At 41.4% G+C, this 19,200-nt stretch overlaps 1 protein-coding gene across 1 annotated transcript in view; it reads left to right on the top strand.

Annotated features, from left to right (window-relative positions):
• The window catches only part of GFM2 (GTP dependent ribosome recycling factor mitochondrial 2), a 1,110,238-nt gene that overhangs the window by 137,416 nt on the left and 953,622 nt on the right, over positions 1 to 19,200 (top strand). Inside the window, 1 exon segment of the mRNA XM_044063950.1 lies at positions 1,047 to 1,144. Within this exon segment, the coding sequence (XP_043919885.1) occupies positions 1,047 to 1,144 (98 nt within the window).

The following is a 19,200-nucleotide window of genomic DNA, read 5'->3' as shown; positions in this document are numbered from 1 at the left end:
GTGCACGCTGATTGGCCAGCGGTTATACTAATGGAAAAGGTCCGTCGCCGGACTTTTTCCATTAGTATAACTGCTTTTTTAATGAGTTTAATGGGTTTAACATAAAATAAGCAACGGAGATCCGCTGCTTATTTTAGCTGTCTCGCTATGTTAAACCCATTTAACATAGCGAGGCAGTGTAGTAGCAACGGAGAAAGCAAGATCTCCTATAGACTCGCGCTATGTTAAATGAGTTTAACATAGCGAGAGTTTTAAAGCAACGGAGATGTCCGCGTTTATTTTTAACCGTCTCGCTATGTTAAACTCATTTAACATAGCGAGAGATAAAAAAAGCAACGGAGATCTTGCTTTCTCGTTGTTGCTTTCACAGTCTGATGTACCGCGCAGGCGCCGAGCAATATCAGAACTGCCGCGATGCCAGACATCTGCGGAAGGGCAGTAAACAGATTATATTATGCCATTATTTAAGAAAAGTAACAGTTTCTTTTCTTAAATAATGTCATTAAGCAATATAATAGTGAGTGTGGTAACATTTTTTAATGTACCATCGTTTGTTTTGTGCTTGGCTCTTCGGGACCAAACCACGCCAACCGTGGGTAAATTTAGCATTACCCACACCCAGGCGTGGGTTATTGCTATAATATAACTCATTCGTAGACTCTAGTCATGTTATTAGCATTTCACTGTAAAGTACATTTTGATGTAAGGTATATAGGTGTTTTAAACTATACTGTATTTTGAATTTCAGTTGCGTGAAACATGTAGTATACACAATTTAAGTATAGATATTGCCAAGTTGTTTTGATACTTATTTTTTACTGAAAAAAGTTATGTTTTCATTTCTGAGAGGCTAACCTTCATCCATACAGTGTTAAAAATGTTTATAAAGAGTAAATGATTTGGAAACTGCTTATACTAAAGAAGTAAATATATTTTCAAGGTTCTAAATTTAGTACAAAATGTGGCTGCTGCAAGCAGTTTGTCTTATGTGTTGGTCATGTTAGTATGGCTACAATGGCTGTAACATGTTCTTTATTTGTTATCAGGATCCGTAATATAGGGATTATGGCACATATTGATGCAGGAAAGACCACAACTACAGAGCGAATGTTGTACTATGCTGGGTACACTAGGACATTGGGAGGTAGGTTTAACTATGTAGTAAGACTCTCATTGTTGCATATTTGAAGAATAGGACATATTTCTAATTGTTCTACATCGTTGCTCCTGTTGTTCTTGCTGCCAACCTACCTTGTGAGATCATGCTTTTCATTCAGATATGCCATGGAGTCCTAATTCTTCCGTAATACATATATCTGGGAAAGAGTGCCAGACACCAATGGCTATATACTCATGCTGGATCTTATGTAATGGGTCAGATGCAAAACTCAGTGGCATAGGATCTGTGACAAGTGATGGATAATATGTGCTACTGCAGACATTTTTCCTGTGTTATTTCTCACTCATGATATCTAAACACCTTGCTAGTGACAGATTATGCTACTTTCTGTGCTCTTCCTGCTCTCTTTTACTCTGTGTGTTTAGCTTGAATCCCCACTTATGATTTCCCATGTTTGTATTGCTGTTACCATGTGGGCCATGCTCATTTTATTCCTAGAAGATGCAAATATTCTTATCTATTTACAAGTAAAGCTTACTAGTCCTGTGACATCAGTGCCAGTACACTGTTAGACAACACAGCGAACATTTACAGGGCAAAATGAAACGGTAGCTATGTGAAGGTTTTCAAAACATCATGAGCGTGCCTTCATTGAAGGTTGAACGTCAAGCTGGCACCTCGGCGTTTCGTAAAAATCTACTGCCAGTCATTAGCAGACCAGAGTTCCGCTGTGGCGACCCCTTACCAAGAAAAGCCGAAAGGCCAACAAAGATGTATGACACACTGAAAAGGGTGTGCAGTCTCTAGTTTGTAGTGCATAGTTTGTGGAGCCCTTTCACTTTGACATTATTTTTCTTTTAATATTTTAAATGTAATATTAAGTTTGGCTGAAAAAGTATTCAAATGTCTTTTCAGACGTGGGTAAAGCAGATAAAAAGGTGTCATTGTCACTAAGGACATCTCAACTCTGACTATGGACAAAACTGTGGTGTTTGGTTTGTAATTACTTGACTGAATTACTTATTTGGTTTCAATGTTGAGCAGGAAGTGTATAACAGAGGAGTAAAAAATGAACTACATATTTGAAGACATATTCACATATGAAGTGAAAATATTGGCTATTTAGCATTGTATGCTTATTTATTTATTTGTGTTAGAGTAAATAAACTAATCTAGAAATTGCATTTATCTATAACTTGGGTCAAGTGGCAGTAACAATTTTTCAAAATAAATAAATACATTACAAACAGACCACTTTTCAAACCAATATTCCCATAAGTTTACATTATAACCAGCATTAACATTTTGGATGCATTGTAGCTCTCTTGTCCATCATTTACATTAAGGTCACATTCTCCTAAAATAGCATACATTCTTGTGTAATTACTTTTCATGAGGTCAGTCCTAATTTTGTATTAAAATATTCTGCAACAAACAAGGCAGCAGCAGAATAACTGCAAAGTAATTGGTTATTCTTGTTTATCCAAATTTTCAGAAAGGAATCAGACTAACATTTTAAAAAATGCACAAGGTCTTCAGTATGAATTAATCATTTAACAATACAAAAGGCTGTCATTCTGCTGTTAGGAGTCATCTGTAGCATAAGCAGGAACTTCTTTTGTGAAAACAGAGATGAGGTAGTCCAGGGAATTTGGTGAACACATTTCTATCTATACACTGTGGGTAAATGTGTTCTGACAGTAAGAGATATATATTTTCTGTCAGAAAACATGAAAAAAGTAATGCTTAAAGAATAATGAACAGGAATTTAAAATCGAATGAGCATACCCCCTGATTTCCTGAGATCTAATAGTCCATAATAAAATTTATCATTAACTTGAATTTTGACTTATGTAGCTCTACCTGCAAACCATCTTTAGATGAGAAGCTGGGTCAGTTAACTTCCTTAGCAGACATCATACTTAGGGCACTGCTGAATTAATGTTTCTAATCTGTTAAAGCTTTTCTCCTTGGAACTCTGCTGAAAAGGGGGTTTTGACTAAACCCAGTCAGACAAATCAGGTAAGCAAAATAAAATAAATAAAGGTAAATTAAAATCTCTGGCTATTATAAGTAGAAGACATTTGAATCTTATCAGCAAACAAAGCCTCAGTAGACACATTATGACCTAGTGGCAATGGATCCATGCTTGTGTAAAAGAGCATTACTCCATGATAAAAATATTATGCTTTATTTAATGGACCATCTGTAGAAGAGCTGAATTTGTGGCCAGGCATTTCAGGGAGACTAGTTACTAGCACAAAATGGCATCTGTCGGTCAGTCTACTGTGGAAATTCCATACCACACATTTTGACCACAGAACATGGACCAAAACACAAAAGGAGGGGGTATATCCATATTCATCAAGGATACCTACACCTCCAGGTTAGTGGCGCAGCATGATACCTCCGAGATCATCCATGTGCAGCTAACATCAGGCAAATCTGCAATGCAAATTGTGGCCTGCTACAGATCACCCTCCATGACCCAGGACTACCACTCCGCCTTTCTGGAGACACTGGAAAACATGAAGGTCCTAACGAACACCCTGATATTGGGCAATTTCAGTTACCCTACCGTTAACTGGGAAAACTACTCAAGTACAAACTCCCAGGTCCAGTGCTTCCTGGAATTTATCAACTCAAATGCCCTGGATCAGCTGGTAAACTCCCCTACCAGAGGTGAAAACATATTGGACCTGGTCATCACCAACATGGGCGATGGGTATTCCACACCGGAGGTCAACCCATCACTGGTTAGATCAGACCATAAACTAATCACTCCACACCACACCACCACCTCCAACCAAGGAAACCACAGTGAAAAACTTTTCTATAGCAAACTTCACCTTACTTAAGACAGAGGTGGTAAGTTTCACAGCCCCCACGCTAAAGTATAACAGTGTGCAAGATGCACTCTGTGAGCACCTAAGATAACAGTGTTTAAGATGCAGGAACCTTTACAAATGCACTCTATGAGCACCTACAAGGATGCAAGGATCCATAGAAAAAACAAGACTCACTCCCCTAAGAGAAGAAAACCAGTCTGGTGGACCCCTGCCATAAACAGGCTATACAATAGAAGGAGGAAACTACATCAGAAAAAAAGCAAATCCCAAGAAGGAAAGACATCCCTGATCAGTATCAGTAAGAAACTAAGGTCCCTCATAAAATCATCGAAGGCTAACTTTGAAAGAAAAATAGCCAAGGATTCGAAAGATAACCACAAAGCCTTTTTGAGGTATGTCAAGAATCTAAGTGGCAACTCACAGATATGCCCTGAGCTAGTGCAAAATACCACAAAATGTACTGAACCCACTGATATTGCCAATATCCTGGCAGATAGATTCAGTGCAAACTTCACCCCCCTCTCATCCCCAAAAGGGCCCACAATACTGGAAAAGTGTAGTGTCCCAGAAATCACAGACGCACAGGTGAAAACAGCCCTTTCAAAAGCAAAAAGCACAGCATCAGTGGGGCCAGATGGTGTCCCAAGCTCCGTCTTGCACGAACTACAGAACGGACTAACTAACCCCCCACCTAAATGCACTGTTCAACCTCAGCCTCTCCACAGGCTACGTCCCCATAGAATGGTGCACAGCAACGGTTATTCTGCTCCACAAAGGAGGGGCCACAACTGACCCTGGTAACCATTGCCCCTTAAGCCTGACTAGCCTGGTCTGCAAGGCTATGGAGCGCATCATCATGGAACTCATTAACCAAGACATTGGGAACCTCCAAACACTTGACCTGACCAGTTCGACTTTAAGGGCAGATCATGCCTACTAAACCTGGTTGACTTCTTCGAGACAGTCACCAAGGCCATAGATGAGGGGAAGGTAGTTTACACAGCCTACCTTGTCCTCGCCAAGGCTTTTGACACCATTCCCCACTCAAGAATTATAGAAAAACTCACCAGCTTGAACATAAACCCCCACGTCACGAGATGGGTTGCCAACTGACTTACAGGCAGAATTCACCCGGTAAGAATAGCAGGCTCCAGGTCCGACTCTATGCCAGTCACAAGTGGTGTCCCAGAAGGCTCAGTCCTGGGACCCCTACTGTTCGGCATATACTTCTCAGAAGTACAGACAAACACAGGAGGACTGTGGCTAACCAAGTTCACCGATGACTGGAAATTGGGAGTCATAATTGACTCTCCGGCTGACACGGACATTCTCCAAAAGGGCCTTACTGAGACGGACACCTGGTGTCAGTGTCATGGTCTCAAGCTAAATGCCAAAAAATGCATAGTCATCCCGTTTGGGAAAAACAAAACACCCATGAATTACCACATAGGTGGCAGCCCCCTTAATACAGAAGAGGTAATAAGAGATCTGGGGACCCAGGTAGATAGTAATCTCTCCTTTGACAATCATATTGCCAAAGTAGGTAGGAAATCCTTCTATGTAGCCCATCTAATTACTAATGGGTTCCCATCTAGAAGTAAAGAGGTTGCAGTGCCCCTCTACTTGTCACTCATCAGACCCATCATGGAGTACAATGTACCTCACAAGACACTTCCAGCAGCTGGAAAGACCACAAAAGTTCCTCACCAAGAGGATTACTGGCCTCAAACATATGTCCTATGCAGCCCGACTGGAAAAACTCCAGCTGTACTCAGTGGCATATTGCTTACTAAGAAGTGATCTCTGCCTGACTTACAAAGCCAGTCCAACTCAGAATTGATGGACATGCTCCACTTAAAGAAATCCAAGTCACTGCAACCCACTCGCTCTAGTAAGCTAAACCTCGCCACAACAATAAATAGAACATGCTGGAGGGATAGATTCCTGTCACAGAGACTCCCCATGCTTTGGAACAAAATTCCTAACTACATTAGGCAGAGCCCCTCACTAACACTCTTCAAGAGAAACCTTGACGAGTGGATGGGTAACAGAAAATACACCCCTGGGATCACTTCATTGGTTCTTCTTGACAGAGGCTCAGTTAATTAATCAATGGGGTGGCGAAAACTGACACACACTGGCTAGGCTTATAAAAGCCCTCGGGCAGATAGCCTAGTACCTACCTATTAACCTATGAACCTAAAAGCATGCAGCAAAAATTGGGTGACCTGGAAAATCAGCAGAGATATAGCATTATGTGGTTGTTGGAGTTAAATATAGCATTGGAAGGCAAAGCTCTTGGTCATGTTTCTATATCGCAGTTACCCAGAGCCTTGCACCTTACCTATGTCGCTCCTTGTCAGCTCATGATTTGGTACATCTTTGTTTGTTGTCATCTCAAATAAATGCTCAGTCCTTTTGGCAGTTGGGTGCAGACCCTTTTAATACAAGGCCCTGATTCAGTAAATGTCATTCTGAGAACTGGCAAGGTATACCAAAATGTATCCTTTGAGTAGTATGAACATCTTTCAATATGTGGAGATTGTTCAGGAGGTAAAACATCATATCTGTACATATAATGCAAAGATACAAGTCTGAGTCAAAACTAGACAGAATAACAGACCTTTGCATTTACTCCAAATATAAGGATCGACAAATCAATAGAGAGTGCAGGAAGTATAAAGCAGATTTGACCATAGCAGTGAAGGAAAATGCAAGGCCATACCTAAGATGGGTGGCTGACTAGCATGGGCACTACTTCACAGGCCAGGAAAACTGCTGGCCTATAGTTTGAAGAAAAAACAGGTCTTTTTACATGCTGTCAGCAGAGAGAGTAACTGACCCTGAAGGTATCATTGCAGAATTTGCTAAGTGCTCCTATACTGAGACACTGATATTGTACAGTTTCAAAGAAAGGGACCATAAGAGAGTTTCTTGAATCCTTCCTCCTTTACTCTTTGTTTCATGAGCAAGTGTAGTAGCCTCAGTCCTCCATCTCTGTTGAGGAAGTGTTAGAATTTGTAACAGGTTGCTAAGGTGGAAAGACTCAAAAGGCACTGAAAGGCTCACAACCTGTCTGCATAAAGTATTAAAAGACCAACTAAGAAAACGACTCTGCTGGACCTAGTCCTAAAAATGTGCCAGTGAGACAACCTCCTCCCACCCTATGAAATAACCCAGAAGCATTGTCTATCAAAGCCTGGAAAAGACCCCTGTAAGACACAGAATTGTTGGCCCGTCTGTTTACTTCTGGAGCTAAATTCTTTGCTGACCTACTGGCTGCTATGCTCCAGCAGCTACTGCTTAATCTGACGTAACACTATGTATTTATATGTATTTATAGTTTGTTTGCCAGGATAGTCTGTTAGGCCACTAGGAGCCTGTTTTCAATGGAGTCCTGGGGAGAAAAGCTCCAGAAAATTACAAATTACAGATTTAACATAAGAGTAAGTTATTAGAGAAATATAATGTGCACAAATGAAGCAAAATTAAACAAATAGAAAAACACATATTAGTAGAGTGCACATATTAGTACAATGCAATAATTGTAATTACAGTCGAAGTTTTTAACAGTTTAACATATTAGCACAATGCAGTAACAGAAACAGTCTAAATTTTTTAACAGTTATGCTAATTCATACAGTTAACTTCTAGGCTACTGAATTGTACCATTCTGGGAGTTTTGCTAATTTCTAGAGTTTATTAGGGGTACAAAACAATGGGAGGCTCTTATGAATTATAACTTGTAGAGAGTAGCTGTAGTGGAGAGAGATTATGTGGGGTGGGAGCAAGAGCATCCCCATAGTGAAGTTAGGTGTGTGTGAAGTAAGGTTTTGAATGAAGAGAGGCCGTTGGTAAAAAAAAAGCTTTTTGCGCATGTGTGACAATAGGAGGTACTGCCAGCCATGGTAGAAAAAGTAGGGCAGTGGATGTATGACTTGTGGCAACACTGCTAGCTGGAATGTTCTAAATAATTATATGTAATTTGTACATCAAACTGATTTGTACAGATGCTTGTACTGAAAATGTATTTGTAAGGTTTGCTTGTGTTAAAATGTATCAACAGTGCACCCTGCTGGAATGAAAAGAAACATACATTTATTACTGTAACTGAATATGTTTTAATAGAGGATGCTGGGACAGCAGAGGTTAACCAGCTAGCTTACCTTAAGAAAAATAAGGTAAATGTAAATGAGCTGTTAAACCATTAAAATGGTACCCCACAGTGCTGAATAGGACTGGAGACAGTGGGTCTGGAAGAAGACCTTATTCATTAGCTCAGTAAAAAGAGGGGAAGCCCTAGGCACTGCCATGAACATTTAGATGTCTATTGTAACTGTCCATGCTAAATTCCTATCTCCGCTTCAAAGGGGATACTCTGAGAACCTAGAGTCAGGTGACCAGATGAGGTCATTCTGCAAACTATCTTGGATATTATATTTTACAGGGCATAGTCTCTGAGTATTCAGTGTTCGGTTTTGGGGAACCTGACTAGAAAGACTGCTCACATATTTCATTGTTCCTTGCTCTATCAAGTAAATTGTTAGGGAATAGCAATTCTCCTAGATTCAGTCAGGAATATAGTGAAGCTTAGTTTAGAGATTGTTTTTCTTTACTTGTATGAGTCTGTCCATCAGTGTTATTTTCAATATTTCCTGTAATTTGAACTCTGTGGTTTACAGTAAATATACATTTAATATGTTCTTGTTCTTTTATTATTTATTATTAAATATATTTAAAGTTTTCTTTGTGACTGGTCCTTTTTAGAAAATATTTAAGCTTTGATAGTATTTATACATATAAATTTGGTGATAACACTGGCCACTCCTGAAAGCCTTGTTGTTTGATCAACATCACCATTTGCGTTAATTAACTTCACTTGGCATAATTGAATACCCTTTTAAGAGCCTTATATAGTAACTGACTGATGGCAGTGAATCTGATAGTCTAGGCAAAGTTGGTAGAGTGGGTAATCTGTGCCAGCCTTTTCCAGGTTTGTGTGTGTGAAAATTAAATCTCAGAGTGTGTGTGTCAGCTACTTGGGGCAGGTACATAAAGCAATGGTTAAACAGTGCCAGTGGGGGGCCTTATTGGAGGTGTGGGGAGAGACAGATAGAGACATCCAAACCCCAGGCTGAGTGTGTGCCCTGTGTGCTCTTAAGGGAAATTGTGCTTGATGCAGAGAGGTCTGCATCTGGAAATACTGAGTGTATCCATTTGTATTCCAAGTGCCCATCCCTGTCCAGTGTCAGTGGTGAGGATTTAGGCTCCTTGATTACTGGCAGAGTGTGGGGACATCACATATTCATAAGTTCATAGGTGTGTACTAGGGTAATGGCCCTGGAGCCTTTACAAGCCTAGCCCATAGGATTAGCCTGGCATAGTGCCACCCAACCTTAGTTTCTAGTGCCTCTGTCAAGTAGAGCCACTGGAATGATCCCCGGGGTGAATTTTCCATTTCCCATCCACTCATCAAGATTCCTCTTGAAGAGGGCCAGTGAGGTGCTCTGCTTGACGTGTATGGGAAGCCTATTCCATAGCATGGCAGTCTCTGGGTTATGAACCTGTCCCTCCTGCATGTTCTGTTGATTGTGGTAATGAGGTTAAGGTCTCTGGAGCATGTGGTGCGGAGGGATTGGGATTTCTTTAGATGTAGCACTTCTAACAGACCTGGCTTTCTACGTCAAGCAGAGATCACCTCTAAATAGGCTGTATGAGACAGAGAATAGTTGGAATTTTTTTGAGTCTGTCTATATGGGATAAATGTTTAAGGCCTAGGATCCTCTTTGTAAGGTACTTTTGTGGCCTCTCCAGTTGTTGCAGGTGTCTAGTGAGGTACATGCCTAATGGGGCATTGTACTTGATGATTGGCCTAATAAGAGAAGAGTAGAGGGGAGACAATTACCTCTTTCTTCCTGGATGCAAAACCCTTAGCAATGAGATGTGCCACATAGGACTTCCTGACCACAGTGGCAATGTGGTGGTCAAAAGAGAAGTTGCTGTCTACCTGTGTTCCTAGATCTCTTATAACGCCTTCTGTGTTCAGTGGACTACCATTGATGTGGTAAGGGAACCGGGCTTTTCCCAAGGGGGATGACAACACATTTTTTGGCACTGAGCTTAAGGCCATGGTTTTGGCACCAGTCATTGGTCTGGAGAGCAGTGGTGGGATATTAATTGAACTCCTGCAGCCTGTAAGCAGTTTTATTTATTTATTTACATTTGGTTACAGAGAAAGTCCGACTGGGTGAAAAACACATTTTCAGTGGAGGCCCGGAGAGAAAAGCTCCTCATGTATCTTAAAAGTGCATAAATGTATACTATTACAGAAATTATACAGTAATCAATAGCATTTTAGGCAATAAACATATTGCAAAAGACAAATTAACTGAGATGAAGTACAAATTAACATAGATCCAGCAGGTACAGTTTTTTTTAAAGTAACTTCAGTTAAATATAACAATATTGAGAAATGTTAAATATAGCTATTAGTCAGAAAAGCTAGGATAGTTAGAACAAACAATTGTACAGCCACTTAGCCTGGACTAGTACAGGTACAAAGCCAAGAGTCATTAAGGAAACTTTTCTACTCTCAAGTAGCCACAAAGTAGACATTCAGAGTTTCTTATCACAATAGTTTTATTTATTTCCTTTTTATTAGCTTAGTTAGTCATGGACAGCGGACAAGGATGTCAGCAGAGGATTATGGCAAGGTGACAAAGAATCATTTGGGATTGATGTGCCAATCCACAGGACTGGTGCATGCCAACCTGACTAAAGGGGAAATGATTGCAGCCTTCATCACAGCTGCAGCACAGAACAGCAACCAGGAAGACAGCCAGTCTGGCTTTAGGAATATACAGCTCTTAGAAACAGGACAGTTCAACTTTTCCTCAGAGGACTTAAAAATCCATCCAGAGTTAGAGACCTGAACTGGAGGCCAAACATTCGGTACTAGAATCATCAGAGAGACTGCAGCATTTGGTGGCTGAAGAAAATGAGAAACTGCTGTGTTTTGGAGGCCGAAGAAAATAAGATACTGCGGCATTTGGAAGCTGAAGAAAAGAAGATGCAGCATCAAGATGAGAGGAAGATGCAGACTCTTCGCCTGGGTAATGGGGGATGGAATAACTGAACCCCTGAAGCAATAAAGGTCAGTAAATTTCTGCCATAATTTACAGAGGATGATAATTCTGATAGTTTTATTCATATATTTGAAAGGGTATGTTAACAGTATAATGTTGACCAAGGCCTCTGGGTACTGTTCCTGACCTTCTTATTCCATGGTAAAGCTATAACTGCTGTTTCTAAATTGTTTGTTACTGACTGCTTTAGCTACAGTTAAAAAATGTTTATTGGAATGTTTCAAGTTAACACTTGAAGCTTACAGAAAAAAGTTTTGTGAGCATAGACACAAGGCAAATGAAAGAGTGTGTGATTATACTGCTGAATTAAACACGTGTTTTCATATGTGGGTGAGTGGGTGTCAATTCACCACTTTTCAAGGGCTAGTAGACCTTTTGGTGAGGGAACAAGCCCTTGACACTTTGACTGAGGACGTCAGAATCTGGTTGGCAGACAGGGAATGCAGCTCTAATGATGAGCTGGGGAAAAAAGGGGGATTTCTACTTAGCAAGCGGGGCATCATTGCACAGGAAAGGGATACCTAGTGTTGCACATAGTTATAAGTGAACCCATGGTGGGCAGCCTAAACCACCCCAACAGATTCTGCCAGTCACAGGGGAAGCCAATAGTTCAGGTACACAGCTAGGATCAAGGTTAAATGTTTTAAATATAACCAGTGGGGCCATGTAGCATATAGATGTCCATGGAGACAAGGTCGCGAACAAAAGGTAGGGGAGCCAGCAAGTGGGAACAACAGAATGCCAGTGGTAAGTTGTCTGGAGACAATAGGGGTATCAAGCTACTCTCAGAGTTTGTCTCCTATCTTGGTGGATGGAAAAAGGTCACTACCAAGAGAGAGACAGCCTCTGTAATCATTGTAGAGCCTGCAGTGGTTAAAGAGGAGCAGTACTTGCTTGGGCAGTCCACTCCCGTCATAGTTTTAGGAGGGATCCCATTCCAGATGCCTTTGGCCAAGGCTCATGTTGACTGGGAGGGTGGAAAAAGCAAGCAAGTAGGTGTGTTTGAGGATATCCCTGCACATGTCTTGATAGGGAATGATTTTGATAATGCAGTACCTTGTGTGCCTGCGGTGACATGCAGTTATACTTGGAGACAGGCATATAGGTCTGGTAGCCTGGGGGACACCCAGACAGACTGCATCCCTGAAGTTAGGACTAGTAATGTAGTTAATTCAGAGAGGGGGCTACCCTGCAGTATTGAGCCTGAAGATGAGCCATGGCTGCTGGTAGGTATTGATGTTCCCTTGGACAGGGTGTGACTGCAAGGGCAGAGGTGAGTGGTATTACCCAGGCTGACAGTGAGGCACCGCTGTCAGAAGATACCAGACTTCCTGTGGAAGGGGAGCTGGGAAAGATCACAAAGATAAAATTGAGAGAGGCTTAGCTCTCAGACCCTACAGTACAAGGCTTGAGGGAGGTAGCTGGGGAGGCACCTGATTCTTGAGGAAAAGACTGTATACCGGAACGGATCTACTACTTTTGATCGACAGAACATTTGATGGAAACTCAATTGATCGAAAACCAGTATTCATGGCAATTAACAGGGATTTTTCCCCCTCCCCAAAGTTGTGCGACACTGGAGTTGATATTATAAAGGTGGGGGGTACAGTCCCCCACATTAGGGGGTGTGGGGGGCGAATCCCCCCACCTACTTTCATTTAAAATATATACATTTTCTTTTATTTTCTTCTTTTAAAGGAAATTAGGTGGGGGGCTGTGCCCCCCCCTACCTTTATATATCAACTCCAGGGTCGCACGACTGTGGGGATGGGGACAAATCCCTGTCAATTGCCATGAATACTGGTTTTCGATCAAATGTGCTGTCGATCAAATGAGTTTCGATCTAATGTGCTGTTGATCAAAAGTAGTAGATCTACCGGAACAAAGGGTTACTGTATAGAGTGTGGATCCCTGAGGGAGGGCTAGAAGATGAAGTAATACAGCAATGGGTAGTGTCCAGAGCCTACCATCTGGGACTTCTAGCCATAGCCCATGACATTCCTTTTGCAGCTCATTGGGCATAAAGCATACCGACAGATGTATTTTGCACAACTTTTTTTGGCCTGGCATTGCCATGGATGTAACCAGGTATTGCAGGACCTGTGAGCAGTGCCAAAAGGTAGGCAAGGTAGGAGACAAGATCAGCGCTCTTTTAATGCCTTTTCCTGTGATTGAGGAGCTGTTTCAAAGGGTAGCTATGGATACTGTGGGGCCTCTGAGTACCCCAAGTTCCACAGGGAAGAAGCGTGTCCTAGTGGTCATAGATTATTCTGCTAGATACCCTGAGGCAGCAGCTGTGCCCTCCATCGAGGCAGAGGAGGTGGCAAATGTTTTACTAGAGATTTTCAGAAGGGTAGGTTTCCAAAGAGAAATACTGACTGACAGAGGTGCCAATTTCCTGTCAGACCTGCTGGCTTGCCTGTGGGAGAGCTATGGGGTAAAGCATGTAAAAACCACCCCTAACCTCTCCCCAAAACTAATGGTCTTGTGGAGAGGTTAAACTCTACACTTAAGACCATGCTACAGGCATTTGCAGACCAGTTTAAGAGAGAGTGAGACAAATGTTTGCTCCATCTGTTTACTTACAGGGAGGTGCCCCAGGAATCCACAGTTTTTTTGCCCTTTCAGTTGCTGTTTGGGTATAGGGTGAGAGGGCCCTTGGATTTGATTTGTGATGAGTGGGAAGGTGAGTGTGAATCCCACAAGGTGTCTGTTGTGGCATATGTCCTAAACTACAGGATGAGGCTCAGGGAGCTCATGGGCTTGTCCCAGAAGAAACTTGCAGGAGCTCAACATCAGAAAAAGGTCAGGTATGACAGGCATGCTGGAGCCAGAGAGTATGCTGTGAGATAGCAGGTGATGGTGCTCATTCCTGTCAGACACAGTAAGCTGCAGGCAGCTAGGGAGGGACCCTTCAAAGTGGTAAGGAAGGTTAATAATGTTAACTACATTGTAAAACTGCTAGGCAAGAGGCAGAGGCACACATTGTCCCATGTTAACATGATGAAGCTTTACCATGATAGGGAGGCCCTTGTGCTGAGTATTTGCAGTGGCTGGCAGGAGAGTCTAAGGGGGATCTGGTGACTGATCTCAGTGAGGCTTGGACTGACACCTCAGTGGAAGGGGTGGCAGTGTCTCAGCAGCTATCCCCTACCCAGGTACGAGAAATCCAAGCAGTGTTACAGGAGTTTGGAGACATGTTCACTGGGAAACCAGGGTGCACCACCATGTGGACACAGGGCCCCAAAGACATATCAAGCAGGCCCTTTCTAGGGTGCCTGAATGAGTCAGGCAGACACTGAGGGATGAGATGCAGGAGATGTTGGCATTGGAAGTAATCCCGGAGTCCAGCAGTCCCTAGACCTCCCCAGTGGTGTTGGTACCAAAAAAGGATGGCAGCACCAGGTTGTGTGTGGACTACAGAAGACTAAATAGTCACACAGAGTCAGATGCCTACACCATGTCTGGGACAGATGAAGCCTTAGAGAAGCTGGGTGGGGCTAAGTATCTGACCACTATTGAGCTGAACAAGGGCTTCTGACAGGTGGCCTTGACTCCCAGTGCTAGAGAGAGAGGTCAGCCTTTGTGACTGCTTTTGGCTTGTATGAGTTCATGAAAATGCACTTTGGGATGAAAAATGCTCCACTGACTTTTCAGAGGCTGGCAGATCATAGCCTAGCAGGAGCAGGAGATTATGCCCTTCCTTACCTGGATGATATTGCCACCTACACCCATTCCTGGCAAAAGCACCTTCAGCATGTCAGGGAGGTGCTAGGCAGACTGAAAAGTCAGGGTTGACCATTAAGCCCAGTAAGTGTCAGGTAGGTATGACAGAGGTCTCCTACCTTGGGCATAGGGTGGGGAGTGGTAAGGTCAGACCAGATCTTGCCAGTGTGGAAGCCATTCTGACCTTACCCCTGTTACCAAAAAGTAGGTGAAGACGTTCTTAGGGACAGTGGGGTACTATAGAAAGTTTGTCCATAATTACAGTACAATAGCTGCTCCCCTTGTAGAACTGACAAGGAAAAAAACGACAAAATAAGGTAGTGTGGACCCCAGCATGTGAGCAGGCATTCTAGAAGTTTAAAGGAGGAGGACCACCTGTTTTAGCCAGTCCAGATTACAGCAAATAATTTGCTGTGCAGGTGGATACTTCAAACCATGGGGTGGGTGCTGTGTTTAGCCAGGTTTCCTCAGAAGGAGAAGAGCACCCGGTGGTATATATATCTCAGCTATAGACTCCAGCCCAGGGAGTAATATTGTGCAGCTGTAGAAAAGGAATGCCTAGCCATAGTATGGGCACTGCTGAAACGTCAGCCTTATTTGCATGGAAGGAAATTCACTGTAGTTACAGACCCCAGTCCCTTAACATGACTACAAAGACTCAGCCAGCAAAATTCCAAGTTATTAAGGTGGAACTTAGGACTGCAGGCATATGACATGATAGTGCAACACCATAGTGGGGTCAGTAATGCCAAAGCAGATGGGCTATCCAGACAGGGAATGGGGGTAACATATTCCTAGATAGGCTTATTTCTCTCAAGCCACATTTTTCCAGGGTCACTTGAAAAGCTAGTGTCATTCTTCTAAAGGGAGAGAGGTGTGACGATAGGAGGTACTGATAGCCATGTTAGGAGAAGTAGGGCAGTGGATGTATGACTTGTGGCAGCACAGCTAGCTGGAATTTTGTAAATAATTATATGTCATTTATATATCAAACTGATTTGTACAGATGCTTGTGCTGAAAATGTATTTGTTAGTTTTGCTTGTTAAAATGTATCAACAGTGCACCCTGCTTGAATGAAAATAAATGTGCAGGTATTATTGTAACTGAATTAAATGTGTATGTTTTAATAGAGGATACTGGGTCAGCAGAGGTTAACCAGCTAGCTTACTTTAAGAAAAATAAGGGAAATGTAAATGAGCTATAACCCATTAAAATGATACCCCACAGTGCTGAATAGGACCGGAGATGGTGGGTCTGGAAGAAGCCTTTGTTCATTAGCTCAGTAAATAGGGGGGAGCCCTAGGCACTGCCATAAATATTTAGATGTGTATTGTAGCTGTCTGTGATAAATTCCTGTCTCAGCTTCAAAAGGGGATACTTTGAGAACTTGAGTCAGGTTACCAGTTGAGGTCATTCTGCAAATCATCTTGGCTATTATATTTTACAGGGAGTAATGTCTGAGTATTAAGTATTCTGTTTTGGGGAACCTGACTAGAAAGACTGCTCATGTATTTCATTGTTCCTTGCTCTATCAAGTAAGTTATTAGGGAAGAGTAATTTTCCTAGATTCAGTCAGGAATATAATGAAGCTTAGTTTAGAGATTGTTTTTCTTTATTTCTATGAGTCTGGCCATCAATATTATTTTCAATATTTCCTATGATTTGAACTCTGTGGTTTACTGTAAATATATATTTAGTATTTTCTTGTTCTTTTATTATTTATTATTAAATATATTTAAACTTTTCATTGTGGCTGGGCCTTTGTAGAACATATTTAAGCTTTGAGAGTAATTGCACTAATTTATTTGGTGATAACTCTGGCCACTCCTGAAAGCTTTGCTGTTTGGTCAACATTACCATTTGTATTAATATTAACTTCACTCAACATAATTGGATACCCTTTTAAGAGCCTTTATAGTAACTGATTGGTGGCAGTGAATCTGCCTTATAATCTGGGCAAAGTTAGTAGGTGATCTGTGCCAGTCTTTCTCAGGTGTGTGTGTGTGTGTGTGAAAATTAAATCTCAGAGTATGTGTGTCAGCTACTTAGGACAGGGACACAAAGCACTGGTTTCACAGTGCCACTGGGGAGCCTTATTGGGGACCTGAGGAGAGACAGATGGAGACACCCAGACCCAGGCTGAGTGTGTACCCTGTGTGCTGTTAAGGGAAATTGTGTTTGATGCAGAGAGGTTTGCATTGGAAATACTGAGTCTGTCCATTTGTACTCCAAGTGCATGTTCCTCTTCAGTGTCAGTGGTGAGGATTCAAGCTCCTTGATTACTGGCCCAGTGTAGGGACATCACAGCATAGAGCATGTAAGAGCATTAATTTACCTACTTGGAGGAACAAAGTAAAGTGATGGATCCTTTGTGTCTGTTTTAATTGATTTAAAGTTGACCATTGATGTCATAAAGTGTGTTGTCACATCACATCATGAATATAAAACAAATACTGCTGTGTATCTATGACAATATGCAGCATAATCTTAACACTTAATTTACTTATTATGGCTATATTTCTGGTCCCACTTTAATATACGTAATGGTTCTGAATAAGAAAGAAAATTCTGTTATGGAAACACTAATAACTTTTTTGAAGTATTTGTAGTTGAGGGCATTTTTCGGATGAGGATGAGTTGTGTTTTCCCATCACAAGGATTATGAAGAAAAGTCGATTTCATATGCAATGATTTAGTCTTTTCATATAATCAGGGTAGGTTAAAGAATAAATGATAATGCTACTCCTTTTTATTATCATTACTAAGGGTCTTTACAATCAGCTTTTTACATGGGTGTTGTCAGGACAAATCTTGTCCCCTCCCTCTGCAATAAAAAAGGGACAAAAATGCTCATTGTCACCCTGTATTTTCTTAGCAGTTACAATATCTCCAGCTCAGTTTGTAAGAGCTGCAACAGCTGCATGGTTGGAAGCTTTGGGACATTGAAATTCAAGTCATATTATTTACAGACACCTGGTCTTTTTATGTGAGAGCAGTCATAGCCAGGAAGATGCCCCAACTCTCTCATACATGCTAGATGTTTTTCCTACGTCCCTGGGCTTAAGAGTCAGTAAGGATACAACAGAACTTTGAGCAGTTAAGGTGCAGCCAAGGGTATGTCAGCAACCTCTGTGAACTTTCACTTTAAAAGAGGCATTACCTTATCTAGATATTTAAATATTAAATTCCACTTCCAACCTAGTAAAATATTAAATTAAAATTAAAACCCTTGTAGGAGCAACAGTACATAAAGGTATATGCCTGGAGGAAGTTGTACCTAAACTAAGGGACACGTATAAATGTGGTGAAAATTATATTTTGTCTAGATGTCTTCTGCATCCTATGACATATGTCCTTATCCCAGGTACATCAAAAAGGATATTTAAAATTCAGAAACTTACCTAGCAGCTCATCAGTAATACAAAGTGACATATGTTTTTTAGCATAATCATAATTGCTCAGAGAAGAGGGAAGGCAGTGCCATCTGAATTTCTGTACGTTGGCATTACTACTACATATTCTTTTTCACTTCCCAGCTTACTGGCCCTTGTTTGGGCCATCATAAAATCTCTTGTGTTGAAAGATATTTCACATTTAACTGGCATGAGAAGGGTAGTTTTAGTAATTGGCACACACAAACTTAAGTCATTTAAGAAATGTTTAAAATTAAAGGAAGTATTTGGGTTAGAAATCTGTATACAAGGTCTTTCTGAATTACAAATTGCATGTGGCCAAATGGCAATAGAAAAGTATTAAGTCATCTTGTGGAAGAAGTGATGGTGGGGCTTTTGATAGCATCCTTCAAATATTAGCAAAGGCATTTTATACTATGCACTAGGGATATGTAAGTATTTCCAAAATCTGCCATACCAATAATGGCATTTTCCCTTAAGAATTTAATGTTCATGAACCCTTGAGGGCTTATATTTATTCTCTACCTTGAAACTAAAGTTAGTGTAAAAATATTAAAACCAAAAACTGCTTAGATGTTCTTCGTGTTTCACTGTTGCAGTCATCACATTTGGGTTATCTGCTTGCAGTAGCCGTCAGTTGGCCTGATTATCAAAGTCTTGGGTCCTGCGTCGGTGGCTGTCTCATCTTCCATGACATCAGGGGTATAAAGCATGCAGCTGACACCATTACATCAGTCTTTCTTGTCATGTGGTGCCCAAAGCAGAAGCAGTACGCAAGTGCTGATCGGCCGACTCCTGAAATTTTCATTTTCGAGTTTCAGAACCAAAGTCTTCAACTAAAGCTAAGTACCCTGTTGGGGAAACTTTTTCTTGCTCTAAACCGATGTCAGTAAAAGTCAATAATTGTATTTCTTGTGGAAAGCAAATACCTCATAAAGATTTTCAT

This window comes from Protopterus annectens, chromosome 2.part2 (genome assembly GCF_019279795.1).
Source record: "Protopterus annectens isolate FY-2018-M chromosome 2.part2, PAN1.0, whole genome shotgun sequence".
In the NCBI taxonomy this organism is placed as follows: domain Eukaryota; kingdom Metazoa; phylum Chordata; order Ceratodontiformes; family Protopteridae; genus Protopterus; species Protopterus annectens.
Note: the sequence above shows the minus strand (reverse complement) of the source record. Positions and strands in the feature narration are given on the sequence as shown.